Source organism: Sinocyclocheilus anshuiensis, unplaced genomic scaffold (assembly GCF_001515605.1).
Source record: "Sinocyclocheilus anshuiensis isolate Anshui unplaced genomic scaffold, SAMN03320099.WGS_v1.1 scaffold982, whole genome shotgun sequence".
NCBI classification, from domain to species: Eukaryota; Metazoa; Chordata; class Actinopteri; order Cypriniformes; family Cyprinidae; genus Sinocyclocheilus; species Sinocyclocheilus anshuiensis.
Window position 1 is genome coordinate 157,815 of NW_015539879.1, and position 19,413 is coordinate 177,227.

General features: G+C 36.9%; 3 protein-coding genes and 1 long non-coding RNA gene across 5 annotated transcripts in view; 3 read left to right on the plus strand and 1 right to left on the minus strand.

Moving 5' to 3' along the window:
* The window catches only part of LOC107685399 (gastrula zinc finger protein XlCGF49.1-like), a 3,538-nt gene extending 637 nt beyond the window's left edge, over window positions 1–2,901 (plus strand). Inside the window, exons 2-3 of one of the 2 annotated variants that reach the window (XM_016481973.1) lie at window positions 363–497; window positions 1,328–2,901. In XM_016481973.1, the coding sequence (XP_016337459.1) occupies window positions 374–497; window positions 1,328–2,016 (813 nt within the window). In that variant the 5' untranslated portion in view covers window positions 363–373 and the 3' untranslated portion in view covers window positions 2,017–2,901. The remainder of the gene's footprint in view (window positions 1–362; window positions 498–1,327) is intronic. The other variant, XM_016481974.1, reaches the window with a different exon arrangement.
* The window catches only part of LOC107685389 (gastrula zinc finger protein XlCGF57.1-like), a 228,654-nt gene that overhangs the window by 141,896 nt on the left and 67,345 nt on the right, over window positions 1–19,413 (minus strand). The gene's annotated exons all lie outside the window — the stretch shown is intronic.
* LOC107685403 (uncharacterized) lies at window positions 6,729–7,871 on the plus strand. Its single transcript, XR_001633949.1, has 4 exons — window positions 6,729–6,871; window positions 6,959–7,024; window positions 7,199–7,352; window positions 7,551–7,871. It is a non-coding gene; the product is annotated as an uncharacterized LOC107685403 (long non-coding RNA).
* Window positions 12,375–19,413, plus strand: part of LOC107685395 (gastrula zinc finger protein XlCGF57.1-like) — a 17,594-nt gene continuing 10,555 nt past the window's right edge. The window contains exons 1-2 of the mRNA XM_016481969.1: window positions 12,375–12,440; window positions 13,096–13,213. Of these exons, the coding sequence (XP_016337455.1) occupies window positions 13,129–13,213 (85 nt within the window). The 5' untranslated portion in view covers window positions 12,375–12,440; window positions 13,096–13,128. The remainder of the gene's footprint in view (window positions 12,441–13,095; window positions 13,214–19,413) is intronic.

Consider the following 19,413-nt stretch of genomic DNA (forward strand, 5'->3'; position numbering starts at 1 on the left):
GTTATGCAAATCTTCCCACATCGTGATGTAGACATGTGGGGGCGTGTTAGAACGAGGCGTTTTAGGTAGGTGTGGCTGACTCTGAACTTTTATAAAGAAAATCTCTTTGGATTTGAGACTTTAGTCTTTGCAACTTTACAGATTTTCTTTATGCAGCAAGAGCTTGTAACACTCCAAAGAGAAAGGAAAACTTGAAATCGCATCATATGACCCCTTTAAGACAATTTGTCACTATGACTGACTGCTTACCAGTGTGTTGACTACTGAACTAGGGAGCTGATTGAGATGCACCCAGAGATTTAGTTTGGGTTTTCTGTCCAATTTCATTTGCATCTTAAACATGATAATGTGTGCAAACACAGAAAACACCCTGATGAAGCAACTGAGATCCATGCGACACGCTATTATAAAGATGGCGTTTATTAAAGAGGAGAGTGAAGACATGAAGATTGAAGAAGCATTCAGAGTCAAACAAGAAGATACTGAGGAACAAACAGGTTAGTTTTCATTCTCAAAGGTGAATAATACTGATACTTATTAAACTGTTTCTCTTTAAAAAAAAAAGATATGTTTTGCAATGTCATATGAGTGTCCTAACTGAAGCTGTTTAATGTGAACACATGTCCAGCCAAATACTAATGCTACCTTTAAATGCACCTGATAAGCTCCTGCTTCCAAGCTGGGCATTCGTTATTACAACTTGTCACACATTAAAAAATACAGATAGAACCCAATATCTACTTCTAAATTGAAAACCAAAAAGATCATTCATTTCTGTCACATAATTATGCAACAACAGCTAACAAAAATATTAATTTCGCATAGAGCAAACTGCAAAAGGTGAGTGATCAACGTCACGCTTGTTGTCTATAAGTAATATTTTGTTCATACTCAAAAGTGACGTGAGTGACGTGACATGTGGCCAAGTATGGTGACCCATACTCGGAATTAGTGCTCTGCATTTAACCCATCCTAAGTACACACACACAGCAGTGAACACACACACAGAGACTCGAACCCGCAACAAACAAAAAGTGCTCACTATATCAAACCAGATCCTTTTAAGCACAATTGTATTTCCAGATGGACATCTGTGTGCCCTTTCCTCCTGAAAGTACTAACTTTTAAAGGGAAATAATATATATAAACCATTTGGGTAACAGTGGGAGAGTCATCTGTAAGTAAGAAAGAAATGATTACATGTAACACCTCTTTTAGTAGCTGAGTGCATATAGGATCTAGTATACATGTTGTTTTGATGCTTTGTGTTGGTTTAATGTGTATTGCTTTTTGACATTAAACTGTGTAATTGTCTTTTTTGTCATAGATCTGATGGTGCTGAAAGAAGAGACAAGAGTACTGCATAAAATTGAAGAGAAAGACCAATATTTCATAACTGGAGAAAAATCAATTAGCTGCTTACAGACTGGAAAGACTTCCTCACAAAAAAGAACTCAAAAGACTAAAACTAAAAGTTTCACCTGCCAACGATGTGGGAAAAGTTTCAACAGAAAAGGAAACCTTAATTACCACATGAGAATTCACACTGGAGAGAAGCCTTACACATGTCCTCAATGTGGGATAAGTTTTATTCAAGGAGTAATGCTTAAAAGGCACATTAGAACTCACACTGGAGAGAAGCCTTTCACCTGCAAAGTGTGTGGAAAAAGTTTCATTCGAAAAGGATGCCTTAAAAGTCACATGAGAACTCATACTGGAGAGCAGCCTTACACATGCCCTCAATGTGAAAGGAGTTTTGCACATAAACAGACTCTTAATGCCCACATTAGAATCCACAGTGGGGAGAAGCCTTACACCTGCCAACAGTGTGGAAAGAGTTTCTCTGAAAATGGAAACCTTAAAGTCCACATGAGGATTCACACTGGAGAGAAGCCTTTCACCTGCCAACAGTGTGGAAAGAGTTTCAATCAAAAAGGAAACTTTACAGTCCACATGAAAATTCACAATGTTGAAAAGCCTGAAGAATGTGTGGAAAGAGCTTCACAGCAGAACTAAACATTACCGTGCGTTCACACCGTCGCCGGCGAGAGTGTCAAAGTGGCCGGAAGTCATTCATTTTCAATGTGAGCCGGCGGCGAGAATGGTAATGAGCTAACTTGATGGTAATGAGCTATGACGCGGTTCGGCGGCAACCAATCGGAATGTAGAAGTCCTCCGCTTGAGAGGATTCCAGAGAATGCAGCCCTGTAAACTTTGGTTCTGACCACATTAGTTCCCAAGCATTTTCGCGCTACAATGCTTGTTTTTCAGCGGGAATGCAATTAATTTTCTCAAAACAACACCGATTTGACCAATTGCATTAAGGCTACACTTCAACCAGGACAATTTGTAATGTAGGCTGCACACAAATTAATGTTAATGTTAAAGACCAAGGCTAGTAAGTTAAACGTCTCCTGACTGCATGTTGAAATTAGACTAGCACATTACGCATTTTACACACTAGCAACTAGCACATAACTATGAAGGCTTTTAATTTGTTGATTTCGTTAGCAAACATGTAACTATAATTAAGTTCTTTCCATCGATCAATTTCTTACTTTCACATTTAAAATATTTCATGAGGTTAACTTATACCCTACTTGTGGTCAGTCTGCACAAGATCAACACGCTTGTTTGCATTGCTGCCCCTTTAAATACAAGACCAAGCATTCGAGCGTCAGAGCATCAACAAATCTTTCTACAGCGTTGGTGGCAGGGCGGCCAGAGCGAATTTTGACGCTCTCGCTGGATGTGTGAACGCACGGTTAGATATTACATGAACATTGACACTGGAGAGAAGCCATTCAGATGTGATCAGTATGAAATATGTTTCACACATAAAAATAGCCATTTAAAGAGTTAATTCAACCAAAAATTAAAATTCTGTCATTAATTACTCACCCTCATGCCATTTCAAACCTGTAAGATCTTCGGAACACAAATTAAAGGTCCCATATTGTCAAAACCTAAATTTTCTGGCTTTTTTTTCATGATAACTGAGGTCTAGGGGCTATGTAACTACCATATAAGTTTCAAAACAGTCAATCTACAGTCAAATGTACACAGCCTGCATATAAAGTAGCTGTGCCTTTTTACAAGCCGTTTTGACTTCCGAAAAATGTGACGTAAGAACTACTCAGTCACCGCCTTCAGTCACCACCCCGAGCACTGCCCATCGTCCCACCCTCCTTTTGCCAAACCCCCAGACAACATCGCGTCCATGCCAGAGCTGAGCAACCACACGGAAACATGCTGTTCAGTCGATGGATGTCAGGAAACTACATCATTGTACAGGCTTCCGAACAACATTAATATAAGAGACCAGTGGCTAATGTTCATTTATTCGGAAATAACACAGCAATTTAGTTCGACCTTAACCGTCTGTTCTGCACATTTCACAAGTGACTGCTTCGTCAATCAGGCACAGTTCAATGCCGGTTTTTCAAAGAAGCTACTCATAAAAGATGCTGCAGTCCCTACATTGTTGGGTCCGACCTCAAATCCGCAACCCGCAAGTAAACTTCTCACACATTTTATGTTACATTATGGAGCCAGCATAATCTGAAATCATAGTTTGTAAACGGTTATGCAACGCTAACGTCTTGCTAACTTGATGCTGACGTGTTGTTTTGTACAGTCTATGGTTGCCACAAGCTTTGATAGAATATCTGTTGGAAACAAGACAAAATACGTTGTTTGTTTTCCTAAGTTACAGACACCGGCCCTGTTGGTGTCTGTTGTTTTTATTGAGTTAAAGACGGTGAGATTGAGTTCATTCAGTCTCTGTCTTTTGGTTTGCGGTATTCAGTGTTTGAAAAAAAAAAACATTAATTACCATTCTGAAACATCCTGTTGTAAGCGCGTTTGAGGAGGTGGTTGGATGTCTCCTGTCGTTCCAATCAACAGCAGGCTACAGCCAGTGGCGTACGGGACACCCCCGCGGTGCGAGGGGGCCCCGTCGCAGGACATTCTAAAAGGCAGTGCTTCGAGACACTGCAAAAGACCTGGGACATGAGCACAAAGGTAGTGCAGTGGAGCGGGCTTGATGTTCTAAAACAACAACCGGGGAAAATTTTAATTTTCTCACATTTCACTTGTCATAAACACTATACTTCTAAGACAACCGCACCATAATCAAAGTGGATATTTTTATGCTTAAAGTGGCTTATGTATGGAGCCCCACACATGACATGCAGGAAAAAAAAAAATTTGTAAAGCGTGTGCACAATATAATTCGTTCCCTCATTTTACTAAATCGTGTGCACAACTTACTAACTCGTTCCCTCTTTTTAAGTAAATTGTGCACACGATATAATAATTCGTTAGTTGATTTTATTCAACTAAATCCTGGCCATGATTTAGTAATATCGTGCACACAATTTAGTAAAACGAGAAAACAAATTTGTGCTCACGATGTAATTATTTTTTATTTTTTGCATGTCACATAACATTCTTAGGCTCTGTATGCTTTAAGCAGGACTTAAAAATGAGGGGAAAAAAATAGGTTCACTCCAAGCAGAATCTGCATTTTACCGGTTCCTGTTCATGCATTTCTCTGTATTATTACCGTTCTGAAACTGGTTTGAGTAGGAAAAAATGGTTAGCGTTATATTTTTAAACTTTGTCTTTGCCAATACTACTACTATTACTACTACTACTAATAATAATAAAGTACACAACGTTTTCTTTCGGCTAAATTGCCTAAATTGCGCTTAGTCATAGCCAGCATCATCTTTTCTAGATTTTGGCCAAATGTTTTAAACAAAAAAACTGTCAATGCTTTAAAGACAAAGTATTTTTTTCAAGATATTTAAAATGTTTGCTGCATGGTTAAAAAACGCTACTTGTATAAAATTGCGTTTCGAGAGGAAAAAACATTTCACATTTTACTATTACATTCAGAAATAATGTAGGCTAAAATACCGGGAAATCAAAATGTTTACAAACATTATAAACACAGGCTATTTTATTCCCTTCCCTCCACAACAAATCCTCTAAAGTTAACAGTATTTAGGCTATATAAACGTCAAGCCAAAAACAAATTAATTTAAAGGGAAACTGAAACTCTCATTCGGCACGAATCCAAATGTTTCCATATTCGCGAATCACGACATATTTGGATGCTAAAATAATAATTATTACGTATTGGTTTTACACTTAACTCGCATTATCGACACAAATCATCATCCTTCACAAAGGCTATAACAGCACAGTGAGGCGCTGGTCATCTGGCTTCTAAGATGTGCTACAGCATACATGACCCTAGTTACCTGTGGTTGGCCTGGCTGTGCGTCACTCAGAAAACAACAGGCCAATCAAAAGAGAGGCTCAAGAACATTAATTAAACAGGCCAAAATCGACCTGTTCTTAGCAGAGCTCCTGAGAGAGGAGCTGTTAAAATATATTGAGATGGTTTTTGGTACTCGTACCGCAAATATATATTCTTAAGGACATCAAAACCTAAAATAAAACTCAAGAAAGGTGTAAAATATGTGACCTTTAAGATATTTCTGATGAAATCAGAGAGCTTTCTGACCAGCTTTCTTTGCTATCACACTTACAGATACACCTGAAGAGTCAAGCCCAGGGGTGTCAAACTCTATTCCTGGAGGGCCAGAGCCCTGCGGAGTTTAGATTCAGCCCTAATTAAACACACCTGATCCAACAAATCAAGTCATTCGGGCTTATTTGAAAACTACATGGTATGTGTGTTGGAGCAGGGTTGGAACAAAACTGCACACTCATGTGGGGCTCAAAGGGAGATGGTCCTCACTGCAGAACACAAGATCCAGGGGACGAGGTTGGATCCAGATCCAACTCCTCCCACTTTATAAACGTTCCACCGGATGAACCTGCATATTTTGTGAAGTTGCAGCCCGTGGTCGCAAACGTTTACTCTTATCAATGTAAGTCTACATTTGATTAATAATAGTCGAGATAGATTCATAATGTAGTGTACGCCTGAAAGTAAAGATCACAGTTAAGGATGTCCATACTTTTTGATAACGCCAAGACATGTTTAAGTAACTTTAATAGCGCTAACTAGATAACAGCTAGCGCGCACATGTATAGCTCTGCAGAGGTGGCCTATCTAATTAAGTTAGCTAACTTGGTTAAACTAATTAGCGTTGGAAATACAGCTGGTATGTTTAGATGTTTATAGCTATGGTAAGCTAACATGTGAACTGTTGTCCGCGAGATGACGCTACCCAGTAGCCAGGTTACTCATCGCTAACTTGCCAAGAAATAACATTTGAAATACATTTAACCTTGTCCATAGATGCACAGAACCGTGTTGCGGCAATGAGAAGATTGCCCTTCAGAGATGCCAGAGCTGTTGCTGTAATTGCCATTGCCCGTTCTGCGGACCAAAAGTGTTCAAACCACCATGGAACTTCACGTGGTGGAGAATCATGTCTACAACCACTTATCTTTGGCAGTACAGCATGAAAGCAAGTTGACATTGATTTTTTTTTTATTCGTAGTTATTGTTAATATTATTTTACTGAAGTTAACGGTTGCTCATTAGCCTAATTTGTTTAATGTAAGCCTCGTAGTATTGTAACGTTTGAACAATACAATAACATTTTTAGCATGCATCTTTCATTAGGAAGAATAGAAAGAATATGCGAGTGCTAGAAAATATATATAAAATCAATGTCTTATGTATCAGTATTGCACTATACATTACTTTCGAGTGGCCATTTGATTTCACCCAGGTGAGAGCCTTGAATTTATTACAGAAATTAGTTGATGACTCTTTCAGTTTGCCTCAGTTTTTTATTTTTTTGTTCTTCTTTCCTAAGACCGACATGCCTTACATTCGAGAGTGCTGGCTCAACCTAGTATTGAAGTGCATGAGCCATAAAAGGTGAGAACCAGATTTGCAAAACAATGCTGTCTTTCCAAAGTTTTCACTTTCTTTGTTTTATTTCTGACACCATTTACTGTGTTATAGGGAAGCCTCAAGGAGTATCAAGTGGACTACATGTATGGTTGTCCCAAGGACCATGGGATTCTTGCGGTATAATGTCAGAGTCACCCTGTTAGTTACTTCACAATGAAAACGGGCTGTTATCCTTTAATTTTTACCCACTACATACATGTATAGCAAGAACAAAGACATAAATTCAAGAACTGGGCATTGGGGCCAATATTTTCTCTTACATATATTTCATTTTTGTTTATTTGCTTACAGTTGCCAGCATCTGTTCTGGAGGACATTTTTATCGATGTGGTTCTCCAGGAGGGTGACGAGGCAATTCTGACACTGGCCCTGGTGTGCACTCACTTCAGAGACCTTGTGACACAGGAAGCTTTCAGGAGACGAGTCCTTTTTCTTTGGCTTGACAGTAAGTGTTCCCTAGTAGTTTTTACATAACTTGTTACATATTTTTATACAAATGTTTTTATACAAAATTGCACTCCAGGTATGCATTGTTAGTTGTTGCCATGGAGTGTTTAGCTTTTAATGATGAATTAAAACATTACAAAAATAATGAACATTGGAATATTTATTTTCTTTGTTTCCTTTCTTTGCTAACCTGTAGGATATGTAGGTCGAGGAAGAAGGGGGGAACTCATAAAAATTATTAGTGAAGACACCCACCCAGACTTCTGCAGCGAGTTCTGCCAAATCTGTGCTGACCTTATTTGAGTGTGTTGTATGCATGATGTAGTGGCTGCAGTGCAGTATGAAAGGATGAATGAGTGATTTATCATTTAATTCTGTGTAAATTCTGATTTTGAATGCCCCTCTAATGTTGGCATGTTATTCTGTTAGCGATTAGTCAGTGTGCTTATGATGTGCTCCCAATGTGGTTTTCCTTGCGTTTCATGTTCAAAGTTTCCTTACCATATTCAGTGTCTGTTTTAAGTTGTGTGTTAATAAAAAAAATTTTTCTTCGATTTCATTGTGTTGGTAATGCATTTTGCGTGCATTTATTTAAGTGAGATTATGTAAATTAAATCAAATGCCCTTGGGAAGTAATTTATAAATAAAAAATTACAGAAGACAACCTGACAGTGCTGCTACTTAAGTCATATACAGTTTTATAATAATGTGCATAATCAGTGGTGGAATTCAAGCACACATTTTCTACTTGAAGTAGTAACTTGATTTAATATCACTCCAATAAAAGCAGATGTGCCTATTTATTAATCTACTTAAGTATCTGAAGTCAAAGTGGACTACTGGGAGGGGTAAAGAATCAGCCAGTCAAAGAATACACTTGTTTTTAAGAAATATTTATTCTTACATGTAACAAGAAACAACGGGCTTTTCAGGGATGGTAAAACGTAAGATTCTATTTTTATGTAGGTAGCTATAATGTTTTGAAGGTAATGCAAATGATTCTCTAAATGAAAATATTAAAATACTTGGTTATTGCCCGTAATTATATGTGCCCATTCCCACATTGTACAAACTACAGTGTTTCTAACTAAGCATTTAAAACGTTATTTAAAAAAATTGTTTTTAGCAAGTTTGTTTTTTCCGTCACAAGAATAACTTTATTTACGACTCGATGTGGAAACGATAGTCTCCGCATACTTACAACTAGGGATGCACGATATATCGGCCACCATATCGGTATCAGCCGATAAATGCTCATTTTTTCTGTTATCGGTATCGGCGATGAGTCGTGATGAGTCAATTGACTCACAATCATGAGTCGTATGATTTTAGTAATTAAAATCATTTAATTATTGTCTGTGCAGGGGCTATTCCGTTTTATTGATCTATGGCGCATTAATTTAGATTCTTTACACGTGTAATGATGTTCAGTGACTTGTTTGCATTATTTATGCATTATTTTATTTATTTGTAAGACTTTTTTATGACTAAATTTGGTAATGGGAGAGTAAAATTATTTTTAAAACGTACACCGTTCAAACTAGGCTGCTTATGTTGAAGTGTTTGGGATGTGGCTTTTAATGATGAGACCTTTTTTGTAATCAGGCTCTCAAAAAGTATATAAAAATTTGGATATAGATTTATTGGCCAACATATCGGTTATCGGCTTTCAAAAATAAAGCATTATCGGTTATCGGTATCGGCCAAAATGTTCATATCGGTGCATCGCTACTTACAACGCAAGTAAAGCCTGGCTCACACTACAGGATTTTTGGCTGTATTTTACTGTCGCGTACAGATTTCCACAGTCTGCGACAAAACCCCCGGATCGTGACCAAATCGGTGCTCGTTGTGGTCGCCGAAGCTCGTTAAGTATGAGTAGGTCAGCAACGTGATCTGAACCTGTCTCGAGCTATCACAGACGCTACGATATTTTCAAACCTGTTTGATATTATCGCCACGCGATCTCGTAATGTGAGCGACAATGACAACGTGGAACTAATCCAGCCAATCACAGTACAGATGGTATAAACACTCTTATCATGCATCTTTATGAACAGAAATGAAAAGCCAAAAATTCATCAAATCAACTAACTAGAAATAAATTTAACAAATGCATATATTTTGTGAATATAATACCACGATTCATTGTACTATTTAATTACCAGTCCAACTCCGCCCCCTGGACCTGATCCAACCCCCCCCCCTTGATCCAACTTCACCCCCTGGATCTAGATACAACTCCACCCCCTGGACCTGGATCCAACTCCGCCCCCTGGATCTTGTGTTGCAGTGAAGGGCTACTGCTCAAAGGGGTTGCACCTGGTTTACCCAATTCGGACACAGCCAATTTTGTACTAAGTTTCCATGAAGGCCCCCACATGGGATAGTGTATATGGGCTGATGATATAAAAACAGAGTGTTTATAAAATCCACACTACAGATTGTTAAAAGTACCACTAATGCAGATTTGCAGTTAATTAAGTGCTGATTGAGCATTAGTGATAAACATGCTGTTAACAGGCAGAATCACTTAAGAAAGAAGAAACGAGAACAGAAAGAAAAATATTCTGAGATTGTATTTTCATGTTCAACTCCATATGATTTTAAACATCAAATAGTATTTACATCTAAAAATTATTGCTTTTTTTAAATGGGTAAGCTATTTATTTTAACGTATTGAAACCAATTTTCTATTTAATTTGTAGTTCAGAATTAAACCAAAGAGTGAGGATGCCACATGTAGCTCAACAGAAAACTTTTCTGCTCCATTCATCTCCATGCCATGTGTGACTGGTTATAATATAACATTTTGTGAGATAAGTAGGGTCTGTACTTGATTGTCAGGTGCTGAAATATCAGCAGCAGCTTTTCAAAACGTTGCGAATAGCACAAACGTCAAACTTTTTGACATAGACATCTCTGTGGAGTAAAAAGTTTCTACTGCAATAACATCTTTGAATGTTAAAAAAAAGAATGCTGCAATAATTCAACATGTCTTCCTTTAAATCATCCCCAATGTTAAAACACTGTCCTGATTTAAAAAAAAAAATGCTTACATATTCATCTTTCTTCTAGAGGATTGAGGTGCAACAGTAGAAGCAGGTCTGTCTCATTTTACACTTTTTGTAGACGGAACTCAGTGTGTTCTTAGTTGAAGGCCATAAATCAGACTTTCTCAAGATAACTAAAGGTGTTAGTTCATCTTTAATCATATCCTCACAGACACAGTCTCCAAATAATTAAAGAATAAATTAATAAATTTAAAAAAGCCTGGACTATAATACATAAATATCACTGCACCAACATAATTTGTTTTCCTGCTAGTCACCTCAGGATTTCCATCCTGAAGCAGAAATTAATTAAAACACTGAACAGGTTTGATGCTGCTCAGGTGTAATCTCAAAAAGAAGAAGAAGAAAAAAAAGTACAAGCACACACACAAAATCACAATAATAATGACACATTGCAACATTTGTTTCATATTGGTTAGTTTTGTGTTTTTAGTCTATGGCCCTAATACTGTAGTTTTGTGTTTTTAGTCTATGGCCCTAATACTGAATACTGTTGACATGTTTTAATATTTGTATGTCTCTATAGTCTAAAAATGTCTATGCACTTTTGTGATTTGAAGCAACGTGTGAACACATCCTGTAAGGGAAGTTCTGAATGATTGCTGGGAAATTTTAAATGCAACAGGTAAAGGCTTTGCATGGAAAATAAAGGAGTGGGTAAATGAAGTTGGTCTAGAGTCAATATCATTTGCCCCAATAGTGGTAATATCCCCAATTCCACCCTGGATAATACGTGAATCGTCGATTTCGGACAGTAATCGATTTAAAACGCTAAGAATCGAATGAATCACAATTTCCCATAAGAACAGAAGGGAAATGAATGAAGCGGTTAGTTTAATTACATATGTATATGAGTATATAAAAAATTCATACTACTCATTTCTTCAAATATATACAGACGGGTCAAAGAGTAAAGACACTGGAAGGACAGGGGTTGCATTCTATGTTCCAGAGTTTGAGGTGAGGAAGGCTGGAAGTAGGGCTGCACGATAAATCGAAATGGAATCGACATCGCGATTCGACAGAAGCTGGGATTGTCATGCGTATCTCTGGAAGGATAACAGATATAGGATAATCAGTGTATACAGCTGAGATGATAGCTATTTTAATGGCACTAGAGTGGGTGTATGAAGTTAGACCTGATAAAGTAATAATATGTTCTGATTCAATGGCAGTCCTTATGAGTTTACAATCATTGGAAACAAATAGAACTGACATTTTAACTGAAATCATGATTAGGTTATACAGTTTACGACAGATGAGAATAATAATTCAATTTATGTGGGTACCAGCACACGTGGGAATTCAAGATAATGAGGAAGCAGACAAAATTGCAAAAAAGTAACAATTAAAATGAAAGAACCAAATATAAACATTGCACTCAGTAGATCAGAAGGAAAACATTTTATTTTAGAAGCATGCAATAGGCAATGGCAGACAGTTTGGGACTCGTGTCATACAGGTCGACACTATTACAAGGTTAAACAACCATAAAGAAAAGCAAAATAATTCACAACTTAAGTAGAAAAGAACAAGTTATTTTCACACATTTACAAACAGGACATTAAAATCTAAATCACACTTTACACATTCTAGGAAAACAACACGGGTCTATGTGATGTCTGTTTAATAGAGGAAACTGTAGAGCATGTTATGAAGATATGTAAGAAATAGAAAGGAGGATTCTTAAGGAAGAATTACAAGCAGTAGGATGTCAGGAATTTACTATAACCAGCTTATTAAATGACGGTCCAAATTCAGGAAAACAAATACATGCAGTCATGAGATTTATTAAGAATAGTGGGTTATATAATAGGATATAGGAGGGTTTGGGCATTCTTTTCACACTCCATCACAGTAGGTGGCGATATGCACCTTTGAAGTTGGTTCGGAACTCGCCATTAAATCAAAAGAAGAAGAACGTGTGAACACGACTTTTATTTGGGTTTTGCGATATGGCGTCATAGGGCCGCGCCGTTCTCCAGCATCTGTTGTGATTTCGCTGAAGAAAGGTTTGTTTTAGGGTTTCATGACCCTTTAAGCATTTACAGTATTGAAATCGATGCCAACGTTTTTTGTCTATTTTTTACGATGCAAAATGAATTATGAATGCAGTGAATGCAGAATAGTAATGGTTTATCTAACGTTATGTTTTGTGAGTATAGCGCATCCACATCTCATTTCCGCTCTCTATATCGTGAGTCAGTTTTTACTATTACTATTACCCTTTCTACAAGTTGATGGAGAAACGGAGCTTTTTGAAATTACGAGTCAATTGAACCAATTGCTTCTCAAAATGATTCACGGATTCGAATCGCTGCACGCTTTAGACAGCTGCTAATCAAAACGGTGTAAATGCAACGACAGAAAAAAAACACACGTATAATGACAACTTAACCCAATAGCAAATGTTTTCATTAAAGTGTAATCTACAAATCATTGAATACCAAATTAAAGTCATATATTCACGTAGTGTGTGTGTGTGTGTACAAACTACATTTTTAGTGCAAGTCTTGCTTTCAATGAGACCATTTAAGACCATTAACTCTCACGCTAACTGACTCCCAGTGATTGTGAGCTGACTGACACGCATCCAGAGATTTAGTTTGTATTTATTTTTCTTTCTCTTAATTATTCTCATCTTAAACTCATCAACTCCTGGTGAAGCAACTGAGATCGACGTGACACACTTTTATAAAGATGACGTTTATTAAAGAGGAGAGTGAAAACGTGAGGATTGAAGAAGCGTTCAGAGTCAAACAAGAAGATACTGAGGAACAAACAGGTTAGTTTTCATTCTCAAAGCTGAATGATCCTTATTCAAATGTCTACAGATGTCGTGTGAGACATGTCTAAACAACTTTTGCACATGTCTAAATCTCTACAGAAATTAAAGATATTTTTGAAGAATGTCATATGAGTGTCTTAAAGCACTTTTATTTGACATGGACATTGTGCATTCATTTTTATGTACGCGTCACACTTAAAATGAGAAAAAAATAATATTGAAGTACACTGCAAAAAGAGATGTGTTAAAAATGACACGTGCAGAATTTTAACACATGTGGTGAGTGTGCTCAGGGACAACACGTGTCAAATTTTAACACAATTTGTGTGTTAAGATGGATCACACATCTACTGTGTAATGTAATTTAAAGGGGTCATATGATGCGATTTCAAGTTTTCCTTTCTCTTTGGAGTGTTACAAGCTGATTGTGCATAGATAAGATCCCTGAAGTTGCAGACTAAAGTCTCAAAACCAAAGAGATATTCTTTATAAAAGTTAAGACTCTGCCACGCCCCCCTAAAACGGCTCATTCTAACACGCCCCCACATGTCTACGTCACTGTGTGGGAATATTTGCATAACACCAACCAAATGTTCACGCAAAGAAAGAAGGTGTAACTTTGATTCGCCGCCGCCATGTCGTGAAGGCGCTGTGTGTTTTGTTGTAAAAGCTAAACTACTTCGTTTGGCTTTCCAAAAGAGGACACAACTAGACATCAGTGGTTAAGATGTATGTACAACACTGTTCCAGAACAGTTCAAACCAAATATTCAGATGTGTGCAACGCATTTTACGAGAGGCACAACAAAATGTTCTAAATCTCAATTTCATAAATTTAATTTAGATGACACAAATGCCTTGTAATGCACTACAACTATTAGCTACAATACAGTATACATTAAAAAGTCAAGTCTGCTTTGTCAATTCTTCCACATGTACAGCACATACACAGAGAATTGAAATTGTGTTACTCTCAGACCCTTGGTGCATACAGATAACACTAACAGTAGAACATAAATACAGATAGATACAGATCTGTTGTATCTACCAATAGATCTGTTGAGTGTTACCAACATCAACTACACCTTGGATGATTGAAAATCATACACAGTCAAGACTAGCAGATAACATTTCTCATAACATAGATCAACTTATAACATAAAATGTCAGATTTTAGTTCAGACAAACATTCAGGCACATATTTTGAAATTGTTCTCAATGACAATCACTCTTGTAAATATTGTACAATTGTAAGTGTGTACCAAATCAGACAACAAATAAACATTTTAAATTGGTCAATTACTTAATTTTATAAATCTATAGTATGTCAGTTTTCTTCATAATACAAAAGCATTTGTAATGCACTAGCTATTAACCACAGTATTCATTCAGAGGGATGAGAACAAAAACAACATACCTGGATTACCTCTCCAGCATTCGTTTGGTGTAGGGCTCCTGTGCCTCCTGTGTAGAGTAATGCGAAAAGAAGAAACAACATTCACGCCGTGTCACCCGCACCAAACAACACAAGCACGCACCTGATGCAGCGAAGCAAACGCTCCACGTTAAATTGTTCACTTATAATCATATTTTAGGTGTTTATAAAATTATCCGGTGTGCTAGACAACTTGTTTGGTCTCTTCTTCTTTTTTTTTCCCCAGTTATGCGCTCTGCCTCGCTAACACTTTTCACGCGTGCACGTCGCCACTTTTCAACTAATTAACAATGTTTGGTAGCTAACTATTTTCATGGTCCGTTTTTGCAGCACTATGCATTTTTAAGAGTATCTGCTGTAACGTACGGATAGATCTGAGTCCGACAGCATAGTGATTCCCCTCAAACCAGACCAGCCAGAGTGAAAAGATCCGCCGCAGTTTAAAAAGGCGAGAGTCACGACGTGATTGGCCGACAAAAAAATAGCCGTTAATATTTTAAGTTTAATACATTGAGATGTATATATTGTATATTTATTTTATTAATGGTTTTTAGTCATTTTAGAGCTTTTTATGTGCTACCATATGAAATATATGTATTGTATTTATTTCCATAAACACAAACTGCCGGCCCAGGAGATAACACATTTATTGTGTCAATCTGTCCAAAGGCATTTTTTTTTAAATTGCACATTGTGTGTTAAAATCCTGCACAACATGTGTCAGAATGCTGTCAACACAACCATGTGCTTCTACTGTTAATACGATTTTGGTAGGCTACTATTAGATGGATAGCCTAAATGTCCTAATTCAGATGGGCTACCGTTTTTTTTTTAGTTTTTTAATGGTATATCAAAAAGTGTATATTTTTTTAAAATGTGATTGTTGGTACATTTGACCAGTTTTTACCATACTTTCAAAACAAAAATTAAAATAGGAATTGTATTTATTTCCATAAACACAAACTGCCGGCCCAGTTATTGTGTTAATCTTTCCAAAGGCTTTTTTCTTTTTTTTTATTACACATTGTGTGTTAAAATCCTACACAACATGTGTCAGAATGCTGTCAACACAACCATGTGTGTTGTTTTTTGAACAAAAAAACTGTTTTTGCAGTGTAGCTTAAACAAAACAATTATTTTTAATTACTTTTAAATTACTATTTACTTGTAAACCTTTAACAATGAAAGCCATTCATCTTTGTGCCTTTATTATGCAACTCTTATCTAACAAAAATATTTATTTTGAATAAAGCAAGTCATGAAATGTGAATCATCAACTTTATATTTGTTGCTGTACATGATTCTTTTACTTCTCATCCTAAAAATGCTTGCTTTATCAAACTGCCGTTTTAAACCAACATTTTGTTTCCAGATAGAATGATTGAAAAACATCTGTGCCATTTACTTCTGGAAACATTAACTTTTAAAGGAACAAAGTTTGAAAACCATCAGTGGGACAGTCATCTGTAAATGCTTTAATTATGTTCATATACATATACCGTGCCCTCCACTAATATCGACACCTTTGGTAAATATGAGCAAACGTAGCTGTGAAAATTAATCTGCATTGTTTATCCTTTTGATCTTTCATTCAAAACATTCACACAGTTCTAACTTATCATTGAAGTAAAACAATTGAAAGTGAGGGGAAAATCTCATTGTGAAATAAATGCTTTCTCTAGTTCATGTTGGCCACAATTTTTGGCACCCAATTAGTGCACCATCCTTTTCCCAAGATAAAGAGGGCAAGAGGACAAGAGATCAGAGACCATTCCTTCATACAGAATCTCTCCAGATCCTTAAGATTCAAAGCTTCTTCTCTTCAGTTCACTCATTTTCTATAGGGTTCAGCTCAGGGAACTGCGTTGGCCAGGGCAGAAGCTTCATTTTGTTTGTTTTAGATTATTGTCCTAATGGAAGATCCAACCACGGTCCATTATAAGATTTCTTACAGAGGCAGTCAGGTTTAGATTTTTAATCTGTTGGTATTTGATTGAATCCATGATGCCATGCATCTGAACAGGACCTCCAGCAGAAAAACAGGCCCACAACATTAAAGATACAGCAGAAGCCTATATAACCATGGGGTTCTTTTTATCCGTTTGTACTAAACCCATCTAGTGGGTTTGCTGCCTAAAAGCTCTTTTTTTTTGGTTTCGTCTGACCACAGAAGCCAGTGCCATTTGAAGTTCCAGTCGTGTCTGATAACTGAATATGCTGGAGATTGTTTTTGGATGAGCAAGGAGAATTTTTCTTGAAACCCTTGATATATATATATCTGACCCTGTGCTCTGAGCTGTGATCCTCAGAGAGTCTTTGGCCAATCAAACTCTCCTCCTCACTATGCATTAGGATGATATAGACACACGTCCTCTTCCAGTCAGATTTGTAACATCTTTAGTTGATTGGAAATTCTTAATTATTGCCCTGATGGTGGAAATGGGAGTTTTCAATACTCTAGCTCTTTTCTGAAAGCCACTTTCTATTTTGTGAAGCTCAACAATCTTGTTCTGCACATCAGAACTATATTCTTTGGTTTTACTCCTTGTGATGGATGATTAAGGGAATTTGGCCTTTGTGTTCCTAATATTTATAATCCTGTGGGACAGGAAGTCATGGCTGGACAATTTCATGCTCCTAATCACCCTGGTATGCTAAAAATTTAAATATGAATGGGAATACACTTCAGAGATATTTTACTCATAAGAATTTCTAGGGGTGCCAATAATTGTGGCCAACATGCATTAAAGAAAAAAAAACATTTGCCTGATGTTGGAAATGGGGATTTTCAATGCTTTAGCTTTTTTCTTACAGCCACTTTCTATTTTTTGAAGCTCAACAATCTTGTTCTGCACATCAGAACTATATTCTTTGGTTTTACTCCTTGTGATGGATGATTAAGGGAATTTGGCCTTTGTGTTCCTAATATTTATAATCCTGTGGGACAGGAAGTCATGGCTGGACAATTTCATGCTCCTAATCACCCTGGTATGCTAAAAATTTAAATATGAATGGGAATACACTTCAGAGATATTTTACTCATAAGAATTTCTAGGGGTGCCAATAATTGTGGCCAACATGCATTAAAGAAAAAAAAACATTTGTTTCATCAGGAGATATTCTCCCCACTTTAAATTCTTTTACTTCAATGAAAGGTTAGAATTTTTATGCATTTTTGGAATGAAAGATCAAAAAGATCAATGATGCAGATTTATTTTACACACACACACACACACACACACACACATATATAGATCAAAAAATTTCATCAAAGTTGTCCTAAGACAAGAACGGGTATTGTTTTGGTTTTAGGACAACTTTGATGAAAGGTTTTGATCCACTTCAAATGTTGTCTACTGTATATACAGTATATACATATACATATTTACACACACAGAGAGAGACTGAGACTGCCTCGTATATGATGCTGAGTGAGCGGTTTGCTACTTAAAGGAATAGTTCACCCAAAAATGAAAATTCTGTCATTAATTACTCACCCTCATGTCTTTTCAAACCCGTAAGACCTCTGTTCATCTTCGGAGCACAAATTAAGATATTTTTGATGAAATCTGAGAGCTCTCTGACCCTCCCATAAACAGCCATGTAATTACCACGATCAAGGTCCAGAAACGTATCAAGATCGGTAAAATAATCCATGTGACATCAGGGGTTCAACCGTAATTTTACAAAGCTACGACATTACTTTTTGTACGCAAAGAAAACAAAAATAACGACTTTATTCAACAATTCGTCTCCTCTGCGTCACCCTAGCGCCATTTTGGAGAATATCCACTGAACGTAAACAACATATTTTGATTTGAACGAATACAAAGTATCCGCGTGGTGCAGCTAACACAGAACAGCTCCGCTTCGCATCGTGGTCGCATCACCACCTCGGGTGTGCATTATTTTCTAAGAATTCAACGGCGCGTCATCAATTATTCCTTGCGTATAATATGCATCATCCCATGGAGCTCAAATGGCTCAGGCCAGGAACCGTTCTCATACACTGTCATTTTTCACACGCTGTATCATTATTATTATTATTTTATTAAAACAATAGGTGATTTTTTCACACAAATACAGTTGCTTATTTCTCAGCACAAGAAAATATTATTAATATTATTAACTATTGCGTTATTCTCTGCGCTTATAAATATACGTTATTGCAAAGTGATTTATGGTTATAAATGGTTTATAAAATGGATACAACAACATGAAACACAAGGGCACATTTAATAATTATTTTATAAACATTTAAAACATTTAATTAATGAAATGTGTAATGTCATGTTATTAATTTATTACTATTTATTATTGTTATTTTTTTAATTTTTTTACTCGTTGAGCCTAACAACACCCTTCAGCCATAACTTATTCACAGTAGCTATAGCACGGCATCTCGTACATTATTGCTTACTTATTTACATTGATTTGAACATTTCCGTTTATTGTGCACGCATTAAAAATTTATCTAATTTCAAACGGCTCCACTGTGGTGATATTCGACGCGGTTCTCTTTGGTTGAGGCTCAGCATTTTTTGTCTGGTGCAGCAAGGATGTTGCTCCAGCGCTTTCTTTAGGGCCTTTCGCACCGCGGGAACCTTTTCATAGTACCAGAACTAATTGTGGAACTACCCACTTTTTGGCGTTTTCGCACCGCCTGAAGTTGGTGCGATTTTACCCAGACAGCAGACAGTTTCGGCCCCGATCCGGCCCACATCTGGCCCGCCTGGATTTCACATGGGGCCGATATGGGCCGG